At 39.5% G+C, this 23,428-nt stretch overlaps 1 protein-coding gene across 3 annotated transcripts in view; it reads right to left on the minus strand.

The window, feature by feature from the left end:
* cacna1bb (calcium channel, voltage-dependent, N type, alpha 1B subunit, b) overlaps positions 1-23,428 on the minus strand; it is an 83,450-nt gene that overhangs the window by 12,848 nt on the left and 47,174 nt on the right. For all 3 annotated transcript variants that reach the window (XM_046066301.1, XM_046066302.1, XM_046066303.1), the window contains 13 exons: positions 21,619-21,702; positions 19,153-19,269; positions 18,304-18,369; positions 14,713-14,804; positions 14,400-14,550; positions 13,382-13,509; positions 7,457-7,553; positions 3,549-3,654; positions 3,315-3,422; positions 2,447-2,556; positions 1,455-1,621; positions 699-828; positions 495-605 (listed from right to left, as the gene is read on the minus strand). In XM_046066301.1, coding sequence (XP_045922257.1) covers positions 495-605; positions 699-828; positions 1,455-1,621; positions 2,447-2,556; positions 3,315-3,422; positions 3,549-3,654; positions 7,457-7,553; positions 13,382-13,509; positions 14,400-14,550; positions 14,713-14,804; positions 18,304-18,369; positions 19,153-19,269; positions 21,619-21,702 — 1,467 coding nt within the window. The remainder of the gene's footprint in view (positions 1-494; positions 606-698; positions 829-1,454; positions 1,622-2,446; positions 2,557-3,314; positions 3,423-3,548; positions 3,655-7,456; positions 7,554-13,381; positions 13,510-14,399; positions 14,551-14,712; positions 14,805-18,303; positions 18,370-19,152; positions 19,270-21,618; positions 21,703-23,428) is intronic.

The raw sequence follows: 23,428 nt of genomic DNA on the forward strand, positions 1-23,428 counted from the left end.
ATATCCAAATATACAATACTCCTGCCTTTTTTTGTAAATTAGCTAATTAGTTAAAAATGTTTAATCAGGATATGACAATACTAGTAGTGTGGCACCACTTGAATGGGGAAAGAGATTTTAGGTTTTGCAATGGCTGTGTTTCTCATAATGAAGTTGCTCATGATATAAGTGTGATAAAGCATAAAGTAGCAAGCAGGTTATCATAGTCACAGCTTACGGGCTAATATGATAGCTCTTCTCCGTTTTTAGAAGTAGCAGCAGTAATTCAACAAGTTTTTTTCTGTTAATCTCCTTTGCTGTCCATCTCTATCCTGAATTTCCTCCTTGGCAAAAAACATGTGAACTTGTCAGACCGGTGAGGTTGGGGTCAACAGGTATCCACGCTGTCTGCATTTTCCAAACCTGATATTATCACAAGAATGCTGCTCATACAAAACAACTGTGAATGAGCAGTAAGACAAGAGGCATGGCATCATGGGCACTGAAGAGCTTACGTAGTACTCAGCATTGAGTCTAGGCAGAGAAGCCGCTCTGCAGTGGCCTTCCAGGCTTGGATAGCCCTCTGTGTCTGAAATGTTCTCCACCTGCTGCAGTTCAACCAATTCCTGACAGAAAAAGAAGTAGTATGTATGAAGGCAACACAAAGTTCGAATGTAAAATGACATTTAGATGATGGAGTTTTCTTGGTGTCGGTGTACCTGAGGTCTGGTGGAATATGACACATCCTCTGACTGGCCTCTCTGTAGTTTCCTTCGGCCTTTGGGTCTCTGTGCTGCCTGAGAAATATCTCCGGACTGGGAATGTTTTATGGCACTCCTCTGGTTTAGTCTGTATACGAACAGACAAGAGCTCTGACTGTAATATTGGTAACTTATCAGCATTGTAGGATAAAATATAAACTGAGGAAAGACCTTTTTTTTTTAAATAACCAAGGATAGTGTTTGGTTGCACAACATTCACCTGTCAGTGTTTAAAAGAAAAAAATAATTTCAATAATCAATTAATCCTTTATGTGATTTAAAGCATTCATGCCAAACATTTTATGGTGTCAAATTTTCAGCTTACGATATAGTTCATTGAATATCTTTGAGTTTCAGACAAAACTGTTTTGATTGTGTCAGTCTGAGCTCTAGGAAATTGTGATGGCCGTTTTTCACAGTTTTCTGATGTTTTAAAGGCCAAACAATTTATCAATTAATCGAGAAAATAATCGGCTGATTTATCGATAATAAAACTAATAATTGTTTTGGTTTGTTTTAGATATAATACAATGTGATAAAGTCGTCAATGATAAATGGACTCATTTGATCCAGATTGTTATTGTGGTTGGTGTGGTCATAGGGTGGCGCTTCTACCACTGCTAAGGAATTAAAAGCAATGTTCCTCAGGATGTGAATAGGTTACATTTGTGAAAATCATTATTACTGTATGTGACAGAGGAGACGGTCACTTACATTGCGTCCCTTTTAACTGAGGTGGTGGTTGTGGTGGGCAGTGTATCTAGCTTTGCTTGTGGCTCAGGCTTGGGTGGAAGGGGCTGTTTGGGGCTGGACATTGGCGGTTCTACTTCCAGTATGTGAGTGAGGGGCAGCATAGGACGGAACAACGCCCCCAGTTTACTCTGCAGTAGAGATCAACAGCAAATGTCATAAAGTCATTACAAAGTCATTATATTAACAATTTTAATATATCAGGTACCAGCATAAAAAATTGTATATACACTGAAAGACACCAGATCAGTTTAAATGAGAGTTTATATGCGAGTAGAAGGTCAAATGTTACTGTATTAAATAATAAAAATGATCCTCTTATGTCTTTTATTAAGTCTATTATTGAGTTTTCAAAAGTTAATTAGCATGTGTAAGACAGAGTAGCGCAGGTGGCTGCAGCTGTATCACCAAAATGACAATTGGATCACTTGAAATGAGTTCATGTCGCTATTAATTCATATACAAAGCAAGTGAAATGACTTCACCCCATTGGCAGATGAATTTTAAATATGCATAGTTCTGACTACCACACGACACCCCTGCTGGAAACAATGGAAATATTCTATAATTTAAGAAAATCCTAATAAAAATACTACTTAAATGTAAAAAAGTACTTAAATGGCTTCAGAATTTCATAAAACTAAGAAGATTTGGCCACAACAAAGCTGGAGTTTGATATAAGGAATAAAACATGGGTTAATGATGCAAAAAAAAAAATTGTCTTTTTATTCGGCTCAGTTCAGGAGTTAATGTCTTAAGACATCACTAAAAAAATGAGCTGAAAACTTTGAAATTAGACACCTGATGCATGTGTGTCTGAAATATCAAGGGGTTATGTCTTGTTAGTCTTGTTTAGTCAGCAGAAATAGAAAATATAAATAGATATAAAAATCCTTTTACACACAAAATCATCTCCCTTCTTCTCCCTTCAGTTCTTTCCTGCCTCAGCTCTTTACCTGAGGTCCCCCAGAAGAATTCTGTTGCTGGAGTCTTTTGGCACGATTCTGCTTATAGTAGTCAAAGATCATTAGCGCTGCATAGACTTTCCCCACAGTAAGCTCATTGTCTGGAGAAGAGGAGAAAAGAGTGAGAGACAGTTCCTCCATGTGGGCAGTAGATGGCGCCAGATGGGCAACAAAGGACAGCTCAGAGAGGGGGGGCATGGACAGTATGCCTGGGCGGTGTGGGTGTGAACTGAGCCTTACTGTCATGTTTACTTGAAAAACAGTAAGCTGTACACAGTGTTGTTATTTTGACTTTTCTTTATATTTGAGTCAGCATGTTGAAAAGAAAAGCAGAATAATTCATATCAGTGCACTAACATCAAGAAAACAGGCACTACTCTAAAATCTTCTCTAGAATCTAGAACATCTGTGAAATGTGTTGATTTGTATTGTGTGTTTAGAAGCTAAAACCTCTATGGCTCAAAAACAGACTTTAGTCTTACTTAGTTTCAAGTCACGTTAAAAACCTGCCAGTGTTGTATGATTATTTCTTTCAAGAAATATCTATAAATGAGTGTTAGAATCTTAAAAAAAGACAATAAGACAGATCAATGAACTACATTCAAGGTTAAAGTGAAACATGTTAATTAGGACTGGAAACAGGCTACAATTATCTCACCAGAGTCTGTATTTTTCAGCAGTTATTTTTCAGGAAAGTAAGACATTTAGGACTCAATAAAATACACAAAATACTAAATAGGAGCCAGTGCACAGCCATATAAAAAGACAATTTTAAAAGATTAAATTTACAAAAATAAACAAGAAAAAGTAAAGTGACAAGCAAACTCCTGGGTAGAACCCAAACAAAACTGCGACTCACATTTGTGTGGCGTCACCAGCAGGTCGACGGTCTTCTGCGACAGGTTGGGCCAGACTCGGTTTAACTCCCTCTTCAGGTCAGCATCGCACAAACGCTGCGCCAGGACCCCTGGGGATGCGCCCATAAACATGTCACATCAAATCTGCACCAGAGCGATCACCGCCATTCACATTAACATTAGAGCCCTCAGTCCGGCCGCAAGGGATTCTGGATTTTGTAGTTTTAGTCTCTCACCAGATGCCAGTTTGATCTCCAGGGCCGTGCGAATCAGGGCCATCAATGTGGAGGTGAAGTGCACCGTGTTGTCATCTGCAATGGGCATGTTCATCTTTACCAAGCGCTGCGAGGGATGGAAGCAAAAAGGAAGAGCCATGAACCAGGAACGAACTATCAACAGCTCAGGGAAAGGAGACTGGATTTAAGATGTAGCTATGAGTCAAATGAGCTGTTTTAAATTTTAGCTTTGGATGTAATGAGTACAAAGTAATGAATATTTGTTTGTATTTTTTCAGTCTAGCATACAAAGTAACTTAATTTAAAGTATCAGGTGAAGAACCTCCACAGTTATATGTTAAGGCTGCAAATAATACTTATTTTCATTGATGATTAATCTGTTGATTGTTTTTTTTTCTATTAAATGTTTAGTCTATAACTTATATAGACTAAACAACTAACTAATAGTAAAATATGCCCATCACAATATCCTAGAGTTTTCAAGTGTCTTGTTCTGTCCAGAAAAAACAGAAGATATTTAATTTATAATGATATGAAACAGAGAAAATCCTCACATTTGAGGAGTGAATGTTTTGTTAAACGACTTAATCATTTAGGAATATTGTTGCAATTAATTTTCTGTCAAATTATTACTCGATAAGTTAATTAAAAGTTACAGGCCATGCAAAGGCCTCAGCCTGTGTGACCAGCATACACACACACTAAACACATCAGTGCAGGGAGCTCTGTGCTGTTTATGGCTGCTGCTGTTGCTATGAGACTATCTCAAATCCACCAGAAGCCAGGTGTGCCTTAGGCTGGCCTTTTATTGTGGTCAGCCTAAGGCACACCTGTGCAATACCCATGCTGTCTGATCAGCATCTTGACACTAACACAGATTTTTGAACAATATTTGAGAGAAATAGGAACAAGTCTAAGATTTTTGAGTTCAGCTCATGATGAATGGGGGCAAAAACAAAAGTATATATATATATATCTTGAGTTATCCTTATTTTCTGACATGTTATAGATTCAAACATCTAGATTAGTGATTAGTGACAATTACTGGGCAGCACAGAGGCTCTATTATTCTTAATGAATCAGTATTCATACAGACAGTTATGATATTTAAAAATCATCAGACATTCATTTATAAAAGTACAAACGGAGCTGCATTAAATCCACACCATGCAGGACTTCTGGATCAATGCTGCAATGAAATGAAATGAAATGATTCATACACACATGTTTGAATTAGTACACCACATTCACAGTGAGGATTAAGGGGTGGTAGAGGCATGTACTGGATATAGATCTTCTAATTAAAAGGGGAAAAAAATTAACTGAAAGGCGAAAGTAAAAACCATCAGAAACAATTGCGACAAAAGGACAACTGTAGCTGATGATTCCCATTTCCTTCAAGCAGAGATAAAAGATTTAAGGAGAAAGTATATTCACTGTGGGAGCATAACAATACAGTATTAAGAGATGGCAAGATGACAGGGAAAGACGGGAGGAGAAGGAGGAGGGGGAGTAAGCGCCTCAACTGGAAAGCATCTACGCATGTAAAGTCTCGCGTCTTTTGCCCAGAAACAGAGGGCAGAAGGATGGTAACTGCAGACAAGAGCATCAGACAAACAAAGAAACACATAATCAAAAAGCACATATGCAGAGGACATGCTTACCAGGCACACACACACACACACACACACACACACACACACACACACACACACACACACGTACACACAGTGAAGCTAGAGGAAAGGGAAGAAAGGATGCAAAACCCTTGAGAGGTTGAAAGAAAGATCATTCGAAAGAGAGTGAAACTTAGCCTGAAGACGAAACACAAAGCTGGAAACGAGAGGGTAGCAGGGACAATTGTGACTGTCAGGGGAAGATGTGTTCAGCAAGAAGGGAGGTTAACAAGGGCCGTGATCAACTGCAAAGCAGTGGGAGGGGGAAAAAATAGAAAAATAGAGATGGGGAAAAAATGCTAGCTTTGCTGCTGCTCTCGCTGTGTCTTTGTTCATGTCTTCCTCTGTCGATTCACAAAAACAGGAGTTATATTTAGAGATGTGACCACGTCAGACCCAGACATTTTTAACTGGGGCAAGGGCAGGGCTGCTTTAACTGTGATTCATTTCGACAGCTGTGCATGCACTGGAACCATTCACATTAAGTCTGTATGCTAAAAGGTAAACAGCTCCTAGAGGGACTACCTGGGGATTGGTGAGTTATATATTGGCTACTCCCTCTTCACTAGTGTACAAGTCCTACATATACTCATAGGATAAATGTGCCAGGTTCTCCTTCAATCAAGTCAATGCAGGAGCTGATGGATGACGGTGAAAGTGTTCTTAAATGGCCCATCTTGTAGTGGTCTGAATCCAGATGGGACTGAAATACATCACCTTTCACCTAATTTCATTGTTGTTGGCTGCAGTATAGGTCTAAACCACCCCCCTCCTGTTAGCGGATGTGACATTGGCCAAATAAAAAATCTAAGTAGAGGTCAAATACATTTTTTCAGCTGAGGTGGAAGTGGAGATGATTTGTTTATCTTTATATATAGTCTATGGTTCAAGATCATAGTTACAGGCATTAGCATGCTAACATGCTAAATAGCACTAAACACATACTACATCTGAGGCTGAAGGGAACATTAGTTCTGAGGTAACAGTGGTAGTTCTGCACATATTTTTTCCATAATCCAAGGTATTTGACAAAGTTAGATCTTGTCTGTCTCTCATTTGGTGCTGGACAGGTGGTGTACAGTGAGTTAGGGTGTACTCTACACTAGGCCCGGTTGCCTTGTACCGTGCGCGAGCATGATTGTCCCCCCTCCCCACTCCCCCATGGGCCTGCGCTCACTTTGCGCCTAACGATCTGAGCCGGAGCACTTTATGTCATCACTCAGTCAGTGTTCCCATACATTGATTTGTTTGTGGCAGCCTGCCACAGTATCAAGGCCGACCGCCATATATTGATGTGTGATTTATTTTACTAGGTCTATTTAAAATCGTAGTTGATTACAGAGTGTCTTTCTCTCTCTCTCTGTCTCTCATGAACACCGCTGCACAAATCTGTCCAACACAACAGTCAATTTCAGAGACCCACCTTTAAAAAAGTTATTAGCGAGCATGTAAGGAGCCTAGCTAATAAAGAGAGTTATGTTAACGTTAGATCACACCAGGTTGTCGAGGTAAGCACGCTGTAAATAGATGGAAGTCAATATTGACTGTCATTCTGTGGGCAACACTGCACTCTTTGGAAGAAAAAAGCGCGCTCTTTCTCACACGGCACAGTGGAGTTTGTGTCGGGGTTCCGTGCTCCGGCATGCTTAGCGATCACATTAGATGTGTACCGTGCCGGAGTCCAGCCTAACTGTGGCCGAGCCCACCGTTTCAAGTGGGCCCGGCTCGGACACATTACGCTTAACTGTGAGCGATCGCACTGGTCAAACGAACCGGAGTTTGGGGGTTAAACGTGCTTGGGGCACGGTACGGATCGCCTAGTGTGAGTACACCCTAATCAGAGTTTGTCTGACCAAACAGCTGCTACTGTAAACAAAGTTCAATGCGCTGAGACTGTTTTAAAACCAAAACTATGAGCCAAATTAGGCTAAAAAGCTCAGTAGAACTCAGTACGTTCTCAATTTGTGGAGAACTGTCACATATTATAGTTTTGCTCAGCTCTCTGAACTATTTTTATTCATAAGTGTTGCATGGCCCTCCAGTAGATGAACAGAGTATACAGTAAACCTTCACAGAGCAGGACAGGCCACAGAGCTTCACAGATGAACAGAAAGAACAACACAACAGCAGGCCAGAAGAAACCAACTACGACACACTGATAGAAGCCTGATGTTGTATGTTTTACAGGTGACTGCAGACGGAGGGGTATGGAGGAGGAAGGAGTAATTCTACCTTATAGGCGACTCTGGGGGGACATTTCTTTCCCAAACCTAGCGGAGGGGACATGTCGCGAAGCATCTCGCACATATCATGGTAAGTGATGCGGCCGCTTCCCGGGAGAATGATGGTAGGAGTTCATGGAGGGAGGTATGAAGGTTTCCCAGGTGAGGAGGTGATGGGATTAGAAGAGGTAGGGGATGTTACATCATGACAGAAAGTGGCAACATCCAATAGAGAGAATGGGAGGGGGGAAAAGAGGAAAACACAGAAATCCTTGTTAATAAGATTTCCAGGATATCATGATCTGGAATGCCATCCTAGCTGGATTTAAGGATTCAGGAATGGATCCCAGAGGAGGAAGGAGGGAAGGATGCTCCAGAGGATTCCCTGTGCAGAGATTTCTGGATGGGAGGACACTGGTGGAAGAAATGCATTTGGGAATGAGAGCGCATTTTATGTTAAAGGCTTACTCCACCAAAAATCTATCTTTGGAGTATCAAACATTCACCACCTGTAGCCTTGAAAGGGGGCTCTGAAATGTTTGTAGGATTCACAGTACAATGGATTCCAATGACAACCCAGTCTCACAATAAAAAGTAAAAACATGCTCAGAAACTTCTACAAGCACTCATTGCAACATAATCCACTTCTCCGCCAATGACCCTTATATTTGCTACGCTCCAATAGATTGCTATATACGGTACATGCAGCAGAGCTGCAGAGCTACTTTGAGGCGATGGCAGGACACGGAAGTTGTTCATTTAGCTCTCTTGTTTAGAATTTTGAGCATACATTGTAAAAAAAAGAAAAAAGTTTGTTTTTCTCAATCAGTGACTGGGTTATTTAACACCAGAACCGCCGTCAACTTTACCCGCAGCTGTTTTTCGGTTGAATGTAACTTTTTTTCCAATATAATATTCAAGTCCCACAGCCTTTGACTTTTCCCTAAAAGTGTGTTATGTAGCGCCCCCTATTGTTAAAAATGTCAAGATCATTATCTGACAGAGATCCACTTGCATGAAGTAAACATACATACAAGCTGCATAAAAGCAATGCTTAGGGCCTATAGCTTTTGCGTAGGCTATGATCATCAAAACTAATTCCGCAGTAGCCTAGTTTTTCCCTGTGATAGAGGTGTGTTTTGCGATCCCTTCAAGAGAGCGTGCAGCTCCCTTGTGTACTTTTTGACCTGCGGGCACTATATAGTGTTCCAACACTATGTATTTTTGTAAAAGTGATCATTTTAAATTTTTCCACTGGGTAAAAATCTACTTTGAATTATGGAATTGTTTCTTTCGAATAAATACTTTTGTCTGGACTTTTACATTTATGTAGCTATGTGTAATTCTCTGGATGCCCGATGGAGTTAGCAGAACAGTAAAAATTTGCCAACATTATAAGGCTATTATTATTACCGCCTATAAAACACTACAATAGTCAGTTGTTTTTTCTAAATTGTATGCTGCATGTAAATTCAAGCTGTTTAGAATATAATAGGCTATAACAAGTGGAAGACATCAAAGGAGCCACTGCATGTGGATGTGCCCTTCACAGATGCAGAGCGCAGGTGATCGACCTGCATGGTGAGGCATAATGAATAGAATAGAATAAACATTCTGTAAATGCCTGAAATGTGGGGATGGTGTTTATAGTAAATGCACAGCCAAGGTGCTGAATGTTTGCCAAAGTGTGTTGGAGCAACATGTAGCAGAAATATTCACAAAATCACTGCATTGTTATAGCAGGTAAATTCTTCTAGCTATGGCGGTTATAGGTTTACAACAAACCCTGGTGGTTCTAATGTTAAGAACACAAATTTATATTTTTTCATTCCAACCTTGATGAATGGACTTACACATTGCTTTTTCATTTTAATGTCGACCCCAAAAAACTGTGTTGACATGTACTGTAAATGTAAATGCACTAGACTGGGGCGCTGTTTCACTTGTTGCATTTGAATATTGTCCACTGTAAAGCAGGTTAAGTCTTTGAAAATGAAATGTCAAATGCCATTTTTACTTAAATATTGCTTGCATAAATAGAATAAATTGTTATATTGTATTTTCGTTTTCATAATTTTGTTTATTTTATTTTGTCCACTGTGCAGTGGGGCACATCTTACATGAAATGTTAAACAGCTTTTCCATTTCATTAAAAATTTTACTCAAATAACACATAATATGGAAAATAATGTTTTTACATTTTAGATTTTCAAGTTTACATTATTATTTTAAAATAGTCCCCTTTACGCTTCCATATACAATTCAGAAATTACGTTTTTGGAACATACTGAATATATGGATCAACAGGGGAGAAATAGATTATGCTGCAGGAGTGGTTTGAGAATTGTGGATTTTTTAAATATCTTATTGACTCTGCATCATTGGAATCCATTATTCAAGACTGAATCCAAACTGACTACAGAGATTGTCCTTCTCAAAGGAGCAGCTAGAAAAAAACTCTTCAGACCCACCTTTCAAGGGGGAGCCAAAAGTAGGTTTTCACTGGAGTATTCCTTTAAGATGCACTCTGTTTCAGCATGCTAAAAGACATTAGCAGTAACCAAAGTGGAAACAAAGCACACAATGCTCTCTCTACACTGCCCACTCTTCTTTCATTCCTGTGTTTAGAAGCAGGAAAATATCATAGACATTGCATCTGATGCCTTTTTTTGGAGCCTGACTTGCGGCATTGTTTCCTGCACTCGCCATGGTTACCTGCCAGCTGGTTAGTGAAGGATCGATTCGTGTTTGTATGCATGTGTGGTTAGGTCATTCTCTGGCACCGCAGGGAATGAGAACAGACATTCACAGTCCGAAACCATCACATCCCTTTGAAAACAAAAGGACTGTGTGGGTGTGCAAACCTTATAAGCCACCCTGTTAGGGCACTTCTTCCCCAGGCCCAGGGGAGGCGAGATAAAACGCAACAATTTGTACATATCCTGATAGCATATCCTCCCGCTGAAAAAGATAAGACATGTTTAAGAGGTTAGGTCACAGGTTATTTCTTTACATCTTTCCATAATAATATGTCATAAGTTAGTCGGCATTAACATTTAAGTAAATACTCCAGAAGCAGCAGCATAAAGAATACACTACTACTCAGGGCTTATTTGTTTCAGTTCGGCTAAATCTGTAAATTTGTTGGTGTTTATTTTGACAATGAAAATATTACAATTTCATCTTTTTTCTTGCTTATTGTTTTTTCTTACTTAGAGAGAGAAAGAGTGGCACATTTTCTTTTACTTTCTTTTTACTTTTCATCACAACAAGACATCAGGGTCGAAGCCAGGATTTAGCCTGGAGAAATAGATTTGTAAAGAATGAAAGGTCTCAAAATTATTATTTGGATTTTTTTTAAATGAGATTTTTGATTACATTTTATTTTTAGGTTTTCAAAGCCCTCGCCAGACTGTCATAACATTCTGGTGGAGTAATACTGCTTTAATTATGAGATTTTTGTGTTCATCTTAAAGTAGTCAAAATATACTCTATACTATAAGATACTGAAATCAGAATTTTAAAGAGGTGGTATTATGCTCATTTTCAGGTTCAAAATCTTAATTAGGGGTTATACCAGAACAGGTTTACATGGTTTAATTTTCAAAAAAGATCATATTTTTCTCATACTGCACATTGCTGCAGCTCCTCTTTTCACCTTGTGTTGTACGCGCCGCTCTTGAGCTACAGAGTGATACATCTTACTTGTAAAAAATCTTTGTTGGGAGTTGCACATGCGCAGTTCCCAGGTAAAGACTACTAGCCAATCAGAAGCAGAGAAGGGCGGGTCGTAAGAAACAAGGTAGTGTGATCCAAATCAAAGCTGCTTCAGACTGCGACCGTAACCTAGCAGATGGTATAAGTTACTCAAGTCCACAACATCATTGTTCCACATCTTACCATCAGGACTAAACGCTGAACTGTTGCAGGTGTTCTGACGATCTATGCTGCCTTGCCGAAAAACGCTACAATAGAGCAAATCGATAGACTCGACTCTACTCGGCCCTGCTCGGTTTTCCATTGCAGATAGTACCCAGAGATAGTATGTAGCTTGTCATCATAGCAACGCCACACACAACTGCCACGATGTAATGTGCAATGCGACACACACACCAGCGACCCACACAGCTTTCTCTTTTTATTAGTTAAAACGTTTCAATATTACTCAGAATGTAAAGACAGATAAGCGGTATGAAAACCTTCCAGCTGTGTTTTCCTCTGCCGTTGTTGCTGCAGCGGTCTGTGTGACGGCGGGAGTGTGGGGCCTCACACGCTCCTCCCGCGGGTTGGCACAGGCTTCCCCCGCAGCCACTTTCAGAGCTCCTCAACTCCGAAAATATTCAAGCACATTTTTGTTCCGACATCACTTCTCATAAAACTGTCAATATTCGAAATCTACACAGCTGATTTCTCCCCTCAAAACTTCTCAGAAGTGGATTTAGTGATGAAATTCCATACGGAAACTGTAAAATATAAAACTTTCTGTTGCTGGCCTCTGTCTGCCGCACGCAATGATGATGCAGTGAATATTATAATATTCTCTCTGAACAATCAGCATTCTGTCGTGTTTTCACGTTACATTTTAGTATCCCTCAGCTCCCTTGGAACCTGGACAGAGGTGAGGTTATACGAGATAATGTACCTGGAAGCAGGTACAGGTACAACATTTCTACAATGGAGGCGCCAAAGGGCCTCCGCTCAGACTAGCTTGGTTTGACCCCTTAGCTGCTTGGCAAGCTTTATGACGCGTTTGCATTGTGACGTCACAAGTAAAGGAAGTGAAGGGCAGGACTACAAACAGCTGTTTTCAAGCGGTTCTGAGCAAGAGTTTTCTGTTGGAGATGGGAACTCCGTTTGGGCTGGACTTTGGGCTTTTTCACTTTGCAAACCTGTTACATGCACAAAAAAGAGATATAACTCAATAAAGGAGAGGGGGAAAAGCCAAAAAGCAGAATACCACCACTTTAAGTAACCATGTTTTTCACTGTAGAATTTAAACTTCCCCTTAAAACCCTCAATCCCTGCCCAAAAAACACCAACTAGGAAATGGCTACAACCCTGTATTTACTACAAACCAAAGTGGTTGTTACTTTCATGCAGCAGAAAACACAACAACCTTTCGGATGTGCAAAGGACATAAAATGGTAAAATCTGTTTTTACAGACCTGCTCCTTTTAAAATAAGTCACTGAAAACATATAAAAGTCTTAAACATTTTGGCTGCAACCTGACATAAAAATGAGACAAAGCAGTTGAAAATATGCTGAATGTTACAGGCACTTCTCTGAACTAATTTATATTCAAAGGAATAAATAAAAATTCCTCCCCCGTAATGTCTGTCAGGAGATGACAATTTCATATTTCACATATCACACCTCTCCTGGAGTCCTGACTCACAGACAAGGCTCCTGTGAAGCCTTCTTTAAAACTTAATGAGCCTTACATAATCTGAGACACATTATGCCTCACACTGTCTAACTCAGAATTTATATTGTGCTTTAGTCAAGTTAAACAGTGTTGGTGTGAGGGGCAGAGAGGGCACTGACATCTGCACTGACATAAACCTGTATTCCCCCATTGGAGGGATAGAAATAGTTTCTCTTCACACCACAGTGACAGACTGAGGAGCTTTGGAGCCCGCTGGCTTAGCGGCAAAGAAGGCTGAGTGGACGCCTAGCGGAACGCTGGATTTACATGCATCAGTCCGGCCGACAGGGGGCTCGTCACCAGCTGCAGCCGACTCTCGGCTCAGGCTTAATGTCATTCACCCGCTGCTGCTAAGATGGGATTTTTCCAGTCCCACGTCACAGACTCATCCTGCTGGAACCTAGCCTACCTCTGTTCCCAAAACAAACTGCCTCTTTTTTAACACTGACACTGACTACTATAACGGTTGACTGTAACTATAGTAGTTTAGAATCATCAAAGGCACTTACCAGGCAGCAGGGTCATACTCTGCCCATACGCGGATGAATTCATCAAGGTGATGAGGCCCCAGGATGGAGGCGTCCCTGGTCAGATACTCAAAGTTGTCCATGATAACAGCGACAAATAGGTTCAACATCTAGTAAATGGAAACATGTACAATAAATAATAATGAGTATAATAATAAGTATTTTAGTCTTTTCAGTGTTTTCATGCTTTTATCTTGTATTGTTTTTGTATTATTGTCTCTTGGGTATTATTGTCTTTACACTTGTTAAAGCACTTTGTAACTTGTTTTTGAAAAGAGCTCTACAAATAAAGATTATTATTATTATTATAAATATTTGTTTGTACGCTAAAAATATTTATCAAATTTCAATCTGAAAAGAAAGATTAGAGAATATGTTTCCTATTTATTGAAGCTAGTACCTAATAGTTCAAATTATGTAGGTTATGTAATGTTAGTAAATTTAGTTAAAGGACTATTTTAGTGATTTTACATGATTTTAGCCAAAAAACTGCAAAAATATATCTTAAAGACCATTTTGCAAAACCCTTTTAGGTTAATTTCCTAAACGTAACATAAATATTTTCAGGTGCATTTACAACACTACTTTGCTATTGTAGGCAACAATTAGGGCTCCTTTTTTCCTGTATTTTGGGGGTTTGATTTAAAACCAATGAATGAATGTGTGTTTATTTGATTATTTATAAGAATGTGTGGAAATTGCATTAAAAATAAATAATACAAATATCCCATTTTTCACTTTACTCTCACATTTTCTGAGCAGTGCACAGTGCAAGAAGACATTGATTACTATAAAATGCAAATAGAGTTGTCTCACCACAGGAAACTTTTGATGATGAGCATTTGTTACAATAATGTAAGTTTGAGGAAGTTCACAGATGTTCCAACTAGTAGTTTAAAGCCTAACGCATGCAAATCCTCCAAACTTCTGTACAATTTCTGTCAATCAGAACACAGTTTTAGAGCAGATGGGAAAACCCTCTGTTTTTTTTCATACTGACCAGGAAGGAGCAGAGGAAGATAAAGGAGACAAAGTAGAAGTAGGCAAAGTCACTTCCACACTCCTTCCCCGCAGTTCCAGAGAGCTTATCACATGGCCGGTTACTGAGACACGCTAACATGATCTCGTGCCACGCCTCGCCTGTTGCACTCCTGAAATACGCACAACACAGTAACGGTACGAGCATACTGTATGTACACAAAGTGAATGTAAACACTGCTCAACAATGACAGGAACTGGGTTTAGTGTTTGTTATTAGTAGGTACTGAATTATTTGTGGTAGCAGAATCTTTAGAATATGGAAGCAGTATTACCTAAACAGAAGGGTCAGTGCCTGGAAAAAGGTCTGGAAGTTGTTGTGGTGATTTATTGCCGTCTCCTCAATCAGCTCAATGTTTCCAAACACCTGAGGCAGCAGGAGAGCAGGTGGTGTTTATTAAATGCAAACCCCAAACCCCAAAGGCTGCTTGTGCTACAGTACTTAAAATACATATTACATTTACAGATTATAATGAGCTACTGTAGCACAGACTTAACAATAGAGTGGTGCTTGGCCCTCAAACTGAGATTCAAAGAGGGCCCATACCCACGTCTTTAAAGGCCCTGGAAATGTGTCAGCGTCTTTATACAAACACACTTTCTTGTTTCCGATGTTGGATATTTCACATTTTCTGTATATGTTTTTTTCCCTGTGCTCTTCTTATTGATTTTAAGTGGGCGGGAAAAACATAATGTCAAGTATTTCCGTGCACCAATCTGATGATATCTGGTGGTCTCATCATTAAACTCTTGAAAAATAATACTATATAAAAATATAATACATAAAATGTTATAGTTTAGTCATGGTAATTAGATGATGATCTAATGTTATAGAACATAGTAAAACCAAGTTTTAGTGGGCTACACAACCTGACCAACTGGACCCGCTTGTACAAAATTTGAGACACTAACTTAAGATATGAAGCTTTATGCCAAAAAAACCAACACCAACCGGAACTAGACTGGAATTTTGGGTCAGCTTTGGGCCATTTTGTTGCAGGTATATAAACTCATTTGACAGGATGGTATCCAAAGAAAAACATTCACAGTTTGTCAATGAATTAAATTTTTTCCTACATACTTTTCAATACCTATTACATTCAAATATCTAGTACTATGTTATGCATACCATTGTATCAAAACTACTGTGATGGCCCCTGTACAAACAGCACTGTACTTAATTACACTAGTCATGATAATAAAGCAAATAAGAGATCATTTTCACTTTGTTTTACTGAATAAATGAGATTTGTTATCTGTAATTAGCTGTTTATGTTCTATTTTTTTAAAAATGTATTTATTATTTACCTTCACTGTCACTAGTTTATGTATATGCATTGTCAACATGTTTCACTGATTTGAACTGAAATTGAATGGAGAGAGAGAGACTGAATGGATAGCTGCCACAACTTGTGATATCCCACTGCTGTGAGTCCAGTAAAACAACCCAGAGGTTTGTCAAATATTTATTTGCCCCTCAGCATGTCCATCCTGCTGGCCTATTAACACCGGCTGTTGGGCCCAGGAGACCTCTGACAGCAGTCAAATATGTATGTAGCATCTTGACCCAGTACGACAATTGCAACTTACTTTTTCATCAACACCATGACAAACTTATATAAACAAGGAATAAAAAATAGGCCTTTATATCCGCCACCTTTAAACAATGGGAGAAATACACTTCAAATAAAAAAAACTGTACAATATTATGCAATCCAAGGCAGTAGCCATGTAATACATACTCATTTTGTGAAATTTATCATATTAAATTTTCATTGAAACTGTTTTACAGATGTGTTGATTCAGCTCTATGGTAATGTTAGAGGCAGATGTTTGTGGTGTTGTACAGGAGGATTTAATACAAAACATCTCATGAATGCAAAATCCCAAAAGACCGGACCATTATAATGTTTAGAAACATAGTGTGGTGTGTTTTTTACAGGGTTCTTTTGTTGGATTGATATACAGTGGGGGAAAAAAGTATTTGACCCCTTGCTGATTTTGCAGGTTTGCCCACTTACAAAGAAGGGGTCAAATACTTGTTTTTCCTCATCAGATGGTTATCAATTTTTATAAATTCATATGATGTGATTTTCTGGAATTTTCTTTGGGATTCTGTCTTTCACTGTTAGAATGTACATATGATTAAAATTATAGATCGTTGCATTCTTTGTAAGTGGGCAAACCTGCAAAATCAGCAAGGGGTCAAATACTTATTTCCCCCACTGTATTACACATGTAACTCATATTGTCCTCCTCCTTTAACAGTCTCTAGAGGAGAGATAGTCTCAGGTATAATGCTGAACAATAAAAGTAATACTCACAAAGCTGAAAAACAAACTGAAAGAGGATGTATGATCACTGTGAGGCCTAATCTTTGATCACTGGCAGTGTCCTTGTGCCCCAGACATTCAGCGTTGGGCAGTAGCGTCGCTATTTTCAGAATCAGATAGCTTTTCAGTAACGAAGCTCTTTTATTGACCGAGTAGCACGGTAGCTTCCACACGCGGTACATTTTCCCAAGCATTTCTGAAGGTAATGCCACCGCCACACATGGACCTGTATGTGTAGCCGGCAGAAGCACTTCTTGTCACGGTGACATCACGTACCGATCCGAGTAAAGACATGCACGATTGAGTTTACTTTCTATTGTGATAGTTATTGTAACACCTCTTATGAGAAGGATCAGGGTCCAGCCTGGGCAGCTCTTTCTCTAGTGAGGAGGAAACTTGTAGTGGAAGAAACTTGTTTCCACGAGATGAGATCTCCCTCTCTCTTTCTCTCTCTCGCCCTTTGCCATGGACATTTACGTTGTTTAGGTAGCAATGGTGCCAGAGCACAAATTCACATAAACAATAAAAATATAATTATTTTATATATATATATATATGAAGATGTGGAAAGTAAGACCAACAGTGGTGCCAGTGGTAATCGGAGCACTGGGGGGCTGTGACCCCCAAACTGGGAGAGTGGCTACTGCATATTCCAGGAAAATCATCAGAGGTCTCTGTCCAGAAGAGTGAGAGGGGGATTTTTATATATATATATATATATATATATATGACCTAACTATAAAATATTAAAAATTTTAAAGTAGCTTAGATGTAACTTCGCTACTTTGGCCATGTTGCTGTAGCTTAGCTTGCTACATTTCACTGGGGGTAGCTTCTGTGTAGTGAAGCTTCAGTTAATGTAGAGTAGCTAGTAGCTTAGCTCACTACATTTTCATAGTAGCTTGCCCAACACTGCAGACATTACATCACAAAATTGAAAATGCAGGTACAAGAAGAGAAGCATCTTGTACTAAGAAGTAAATTTTTCCACAAATGTCCCAGAACAGACACAGTTAGCTAAGCTTAGTATAGCTTGGCTAACTGCTGGCTAGACAGTAGCTTTATATTTAGCAGACTGACATGAGAGTGGTGTCCGTCTCATTGAACACTTGGCAAGAATGAACAATAAGCACATTTTCCAAAATGTCAAACTATTTCTTTAAAGTACAAAGCTGTGCCAGGGTCGGTATTCTAAGTGTTGTTTTTCACCAAGTTATATTATGGCATTCTACACTATTATTGTCTTGTTTCTGGACATGTTGTAATACATTATTGCCACATTACACTAAGTCTGGGTTTTTTTCTATCTGATTTGACTGCTGCTCAGGTCACCAAACTGTATGTACTATTAATAATAATGGTAACAAAACTAACAGGAAAATCAGGAGGATGTCAACCGAGCACAGTCTGTACACACCCACACAGTTCTGAGAAGAGGTTTAATTAGTCAAAATAGGTCTACAGTTTCTACGACGCATCTGCCACTAAATCATTACATTCTGACTTCCTTTGGTCTAGCTGGTCACGACTCACCTGCATTCCAATGATGGCATAGATGAAGAAAAGCATGGCAATAAGCAGGCAGACATACGGCAGAGCCTGAAAGCAAACACATAAATACACGTTAAACAGCACAGATACATGCATATACTCTTCTCTCTCATACACACACAGAGTTTGCAGCCTCTCTTTTGATCTCTCCTTCTTTCTCTGCACTCATGCACACACTAACAAATCTGATTCTCCACAGAGGACTAGCAGCCTTGTAAGATTTTCCAGTCTTATTTAAGAACTCGAGCAGTCAACCTGACCTGCAGGGTCGATTCTTTTAAGCAGCCATTTATATCGCTGCAAGGAGGAGGCGAACATTTGTTGTAATTAAATAGCCACCTTTTAACACTCAGTAGATACTGTCCATTTTCATTGGGCTTAAAAGCTCTCACTACTGACATTAAACCTGCTATAAATTCCCTCGACTGCAGCCCAGCGCTCCACATTTAACTCAACTTGTCCCAGGGGATATAGAGAGCAAACCGGCACTGTGTGAAAATCCGAACTGCTGTCTGCAGAGAGCAATTTAGTTTGATTGTAACGGGCCTCTGCCTGCTTTTGAACCCACTATTGCACTGTTTGTATATTGTGTGATATCCTTTTATTCAGCTATAAATCAATCTGATTGACAAACTCAATGCTAAAATCCTGAATAAATCTACATTCTTATTCACTTTCTCCCCTGTCTTCAGCCCCCATCTGTAAAGTGCTTTGCAAGTTTTGTTTTGAAATGTGCTACAAAAATCTCTTTTTACTTACATGACTTACACGTGTGTCCAGAGGCATTTACTGTTAGTCTGCGTGTTCAGGTAAATGAGTGTGTATACTCACCTTGAAGGACTGAACGAAGGTCCATAGCAGGATGCGGATGGTGTAGCCCTGCCGCAGCAACTTAATGAGACGAGCAGCTCTGAACAGCCTCAGAAAACTCAGGTTGATCATCTTGTCCTGGGAGAGAAAGCAGAGACTCTGTGAGGTATTATAATGTAGCCAGGATGAAAGGATATAAAGCCACACTATGGTAACTCTAGGTCTGGCATGAGGCAGCTTATGGTGGATATTGTTTGTAACTTTAGGCATTGATGTGGAGGTAATATAACTGATAATTTATGACTTTCCTGTGCTAGGGTTAACTACACTTGTGGTCACAGTGGCCACTGTTCAGCTAAAGTTACATAGTCTCCCTTTGAATTAATCTCATATCATTTTCTGCATAACAAATCAAAGTGGGTTTAATACAAATTTACAACATGGTAAAAATGTCAAGCATAAGTCAAAACAACAGACTCTCCTTGGTTCCCGAAATCCACGCAGCACATATATCAAGGGTCGGATCACTACAGTATTTTCAGTATTCTCTTTCCTTTAAATGTTTAATAAACATAGATGGGTATTAGTTACAAGTAGCTACTTGTTTTGTAAAAAAATGTCAGTCTTAACAAGATTTACACTGTTAGGAGATCATTTTTACAATACAAACCAGCCAATTCCAAGGATTTTGTAGAATCAAGTAATTTTTTTATGCCAGTTCACTGATCTTGTCTTAGTTCAAGATTTTGTTGCAAACCAAATAAACTGCACTGGCTTATTATGAGACTAAACGACTTGTTAAGGTGAATGTTTTTGTAGTGCACATTTTAAAGGCAGATCTTATGCAACTGAAATTGCTCAAGATGATTGTGTCGCTGTTAAAACACACATTTCTAACAGTGTAATAGGTCTCTTTCTTTTATATCATGTCACATTCGGGATTCAGTAGGTAGACACTTTAAACTCCGACTGTGGGAGAGAACAACACACACTGATGGGGGAATTGGCAAAATCAGCGGCCAACAAGAAAAGCCACTTACCATCTAGAGGTGTCAGATGTGACAGAAGGGGCAGAGTGAGGGCACAGGCGCCAGGAGAGACACAGCAGAAGAAAAAATAACAGAGGAGGAAAGCGAAAGAGAGAAGAGACAGAAAAGAAAACTAATGATCGCATGAAAAGAAAGTCACACAAAGAGCGAGACTGACTTTGCAACACAGATAGCAACAGTCTCTCTGCCTCAGCCCTCCATCGCCACAATCAAATAAGTTTGTTCATTTTTCCCGTAGGAGGAAACTAAATGCTCCCAACTGTAACAGCAGCATCGCTCCTCCCATTACCATGAAGCTGCCTTTGTGTTATGTATTCATTTTCATTTTAGTTTTTTTAATTGATTTTCATGATTTCATTTTTTTTGTGCTCGCAGTCTTCTTGGCGGAGCTTTTGATTTGAGGACTGAGACTGTGAGAGCAAAGCAATGCATGACTTTTGCATTCATGATTTCGGAGCCTAAGTTGTTTGTTCAGATTGCTAATGTTTGAAAAAAAGGCAAAAAAGACCCATCTTTTATGTTAATTAGTTCTGAAACAATCAGTCAATTAATTGTTGTCATTTGCAACAATTGCAACAATCAGTGTTTCAATCGTTGTCTATAGAACATCTTTGAGTTTTTAGCTGTTGGTCAAAAAAAAACTAGTACAAGTTGTCACATTGTGATACATGGTCAAGACCCCTAGGCGTCAGTTTGTAATGCACTGGGAAGCCCCTTAGCGTCATACTTCAATGCACTGGGGGAAGCCCTGTAGTGTCATTTATGAACACTAAAAGACGGTTTAGGATATAAATAACAGAAAAGTCAGAGTAAGGAGGTGGTTGGGGTGCATGGGTGGCCAGAAACCGGACTTTTGGCCAGGAGACCGGTATTCGTTTCCTGCTTTTAGTAAATTTGCATAGGTTACATATGTTACATAAGCTATGTAAGTTATGAAAGTAATGTTTCTTAATGTACATAAGTTACACTGCGACAAACTGCGACATTCACCACATTAACCACATTAACCACAAGCCGTTTCAAAACGTTAACCACTAGTTATATTTTGAAAATCTAACTCGGCATTAAAAAGCGACTCCAAGAGGTCTTGACCAAACATCCATATGTGATGAGTTGGGAGTGAGAATGTGTTTATAAACTATCAAAAGAACTATGGAAAGACAAACAGCTGTTGAAAAATAAGCATTACTTGCAAACCTAATATAAATAATATTACCTACATAAGTAAACTACTGGCTCTGAATGACTTATCAAATTTTACTTTTCCATTATCCCAGTTCTCGTGACTGGACTAAATCTTATACCTATATCACAGCATGCTACCCTATCATGGTGCAACTGCTGCAGCAGCTGCGAGCACGCACTGAATCTTGATGTCACCCTTAAAAGGACAGGTGTAATGGCACTCAGAGGAGCCCATGATGGCTGCAGCTCTTACCTTAATCTCTGTGGCCAAGATGTCTGTGATGCTTCCAAGCACAGTCACAAAGTCAAACACATTCCAGGCTGCTTTCAGGTAGTTCTAAAAAGATGGCACAGAGAGAAGGGCTGTTCATTCAAACTTTAAAATGTTCAGCTTCTTTGGTACAATTCTGGGAGAACAGAATGGGGTAACTGTTCAAACTAGTGCTAAAACCATTTTCTGCAATTATATATATGTTGTCACTTTGTTACTTTGGTAAGTCCAATGTGACTTCTTCTATTTGTCTTGTTATTCATCCATCAGTCCAAAATCCACAGATACTCAACTGACATAGATATAAAACATTTTTGCCTAAAAAATGACCTCAGGGATGAATCCACTTTAAAAATAAATTGATAAAACTACTTATTAATCGACCAATTGTTGCAGCTCTATTGCCCTGGTTCTGCCTTTTCATGCAGGCATTTTCGATTAACCTCTGGAGCTGAGACCACCTACTTCCTGTTCGCTGTGCGCTGGCATCTGTGATTGGTGGGGCTGTGATCCGACCAAACCTACCAATCAGGACTCTTCAATCAACGCCAGCTGAACTATAAATAGCTTGTGTGTCCACTATCTTGCTGTTGTTTGCATACACTGTTAGTTTAGTGAGTATTTAGAGTGTTTGTATTTCTTGATATTGTCTGTCTGAGTGGCTTCAGACAGTAGTTTTGAATCATTGTAAATCACATAGGGCACTCTTTTGTTTGGGTATTCTACACTGCAGAATAACTGCTTGTTTGTTTACTTTGCACTTTTGTAAGCATATAGGTGCTGACCTCCTTTTGATCCTTGGTGTGTGTTTTAGGAGCTGAGTAACTGTCTCTGGACAAGACCCTCTTTTGTTTCATTTTGTGTTTTTGTCAGCACCTATATAGCCACTTTTTGTTGTATTTTCTTGTGCGAGCTCGTTAATTAAAACCTTTGACTTTAACCGAAACATTTCAGTTGTCCTATTCCACCTCATTTCTATCCCAATCACTTGTTGCTACCCTAACTTAGTGAGCTGGGTCGTAACAACACACAAAAAATATAGACATCCCCTTGGGCACACAAATCTTTATGTGCATATCCAATGCACACAAATGCTGACACACTCCCCTGTGTAACCTGCTGAGCTGATGCCTGCAGCCTGGATCCCCCAGACTGGTCAATCATCCAGTTCCTCAGGCCAGAAGCTGTTGCCAGGCCCTCAGCTGCAGTCTAAAGAGATGCAGCAGCCGAGTGTTTATACCAGCAGATGTGAGCCTATCCGTCTGGGCTTCACAGCTAAACAGGTGGAGGCAAGTGGTGTGTGAGAAAAGCTATTTAATAAATGGGCCTCGTAAATGGAACGGAGCCAGAGATGAAATGCCTCGCTGCAGGCAAGACGGCCCCATGTTGGGGGTGATTTATTCTTTTCGTGCATGCTTCCATTCATGTTTTCTTTTTTGTTTGCGAGTTTACTCTCCTCATTCCTGAATTTGAGACATTACATCTTTTACTGCTTTGTGACATGTCATCCGTCATCCACTAGACCTTTTATGTACTTTTGCGCAAACAAAAATCACGATTCTTAAAACGCCCTTCCATGTTTCGCTCAGTGTGACTGTATCCGTTTCTTCATTGGAGACACCATATTAGTGTCTAAATGTCAAACTAACTAACATTTAATTAACTGAGCACTTCATGCACAGTGAGGGCAGTTCGAAGCAGGAGCCACCCTGATTCTTTTGGCTGATTTCCATAACCAAAGAAGGATTTTCCCTCATGTGTGTAAACACAAAAACAAAACTCCAACAATGAA

Source organism: Micropterus dolomieu, linkage group LG13 (genome assembly GCF_021292245.1).
Source record: "Micropterus dolomieu isolate WLL.071019.BEF.003 ecotype Adirondacks linkage group LG13, ASM2129224v1, whole genome shotgun sequence".
Taxonomy (NCBI): domain Eukaryota; kingdom Metazoa; phylum Chordata; class Actinopteri; order Centrarchiformes; family Centrarchidae; genus Micropterus; species Micropterus dolomieu.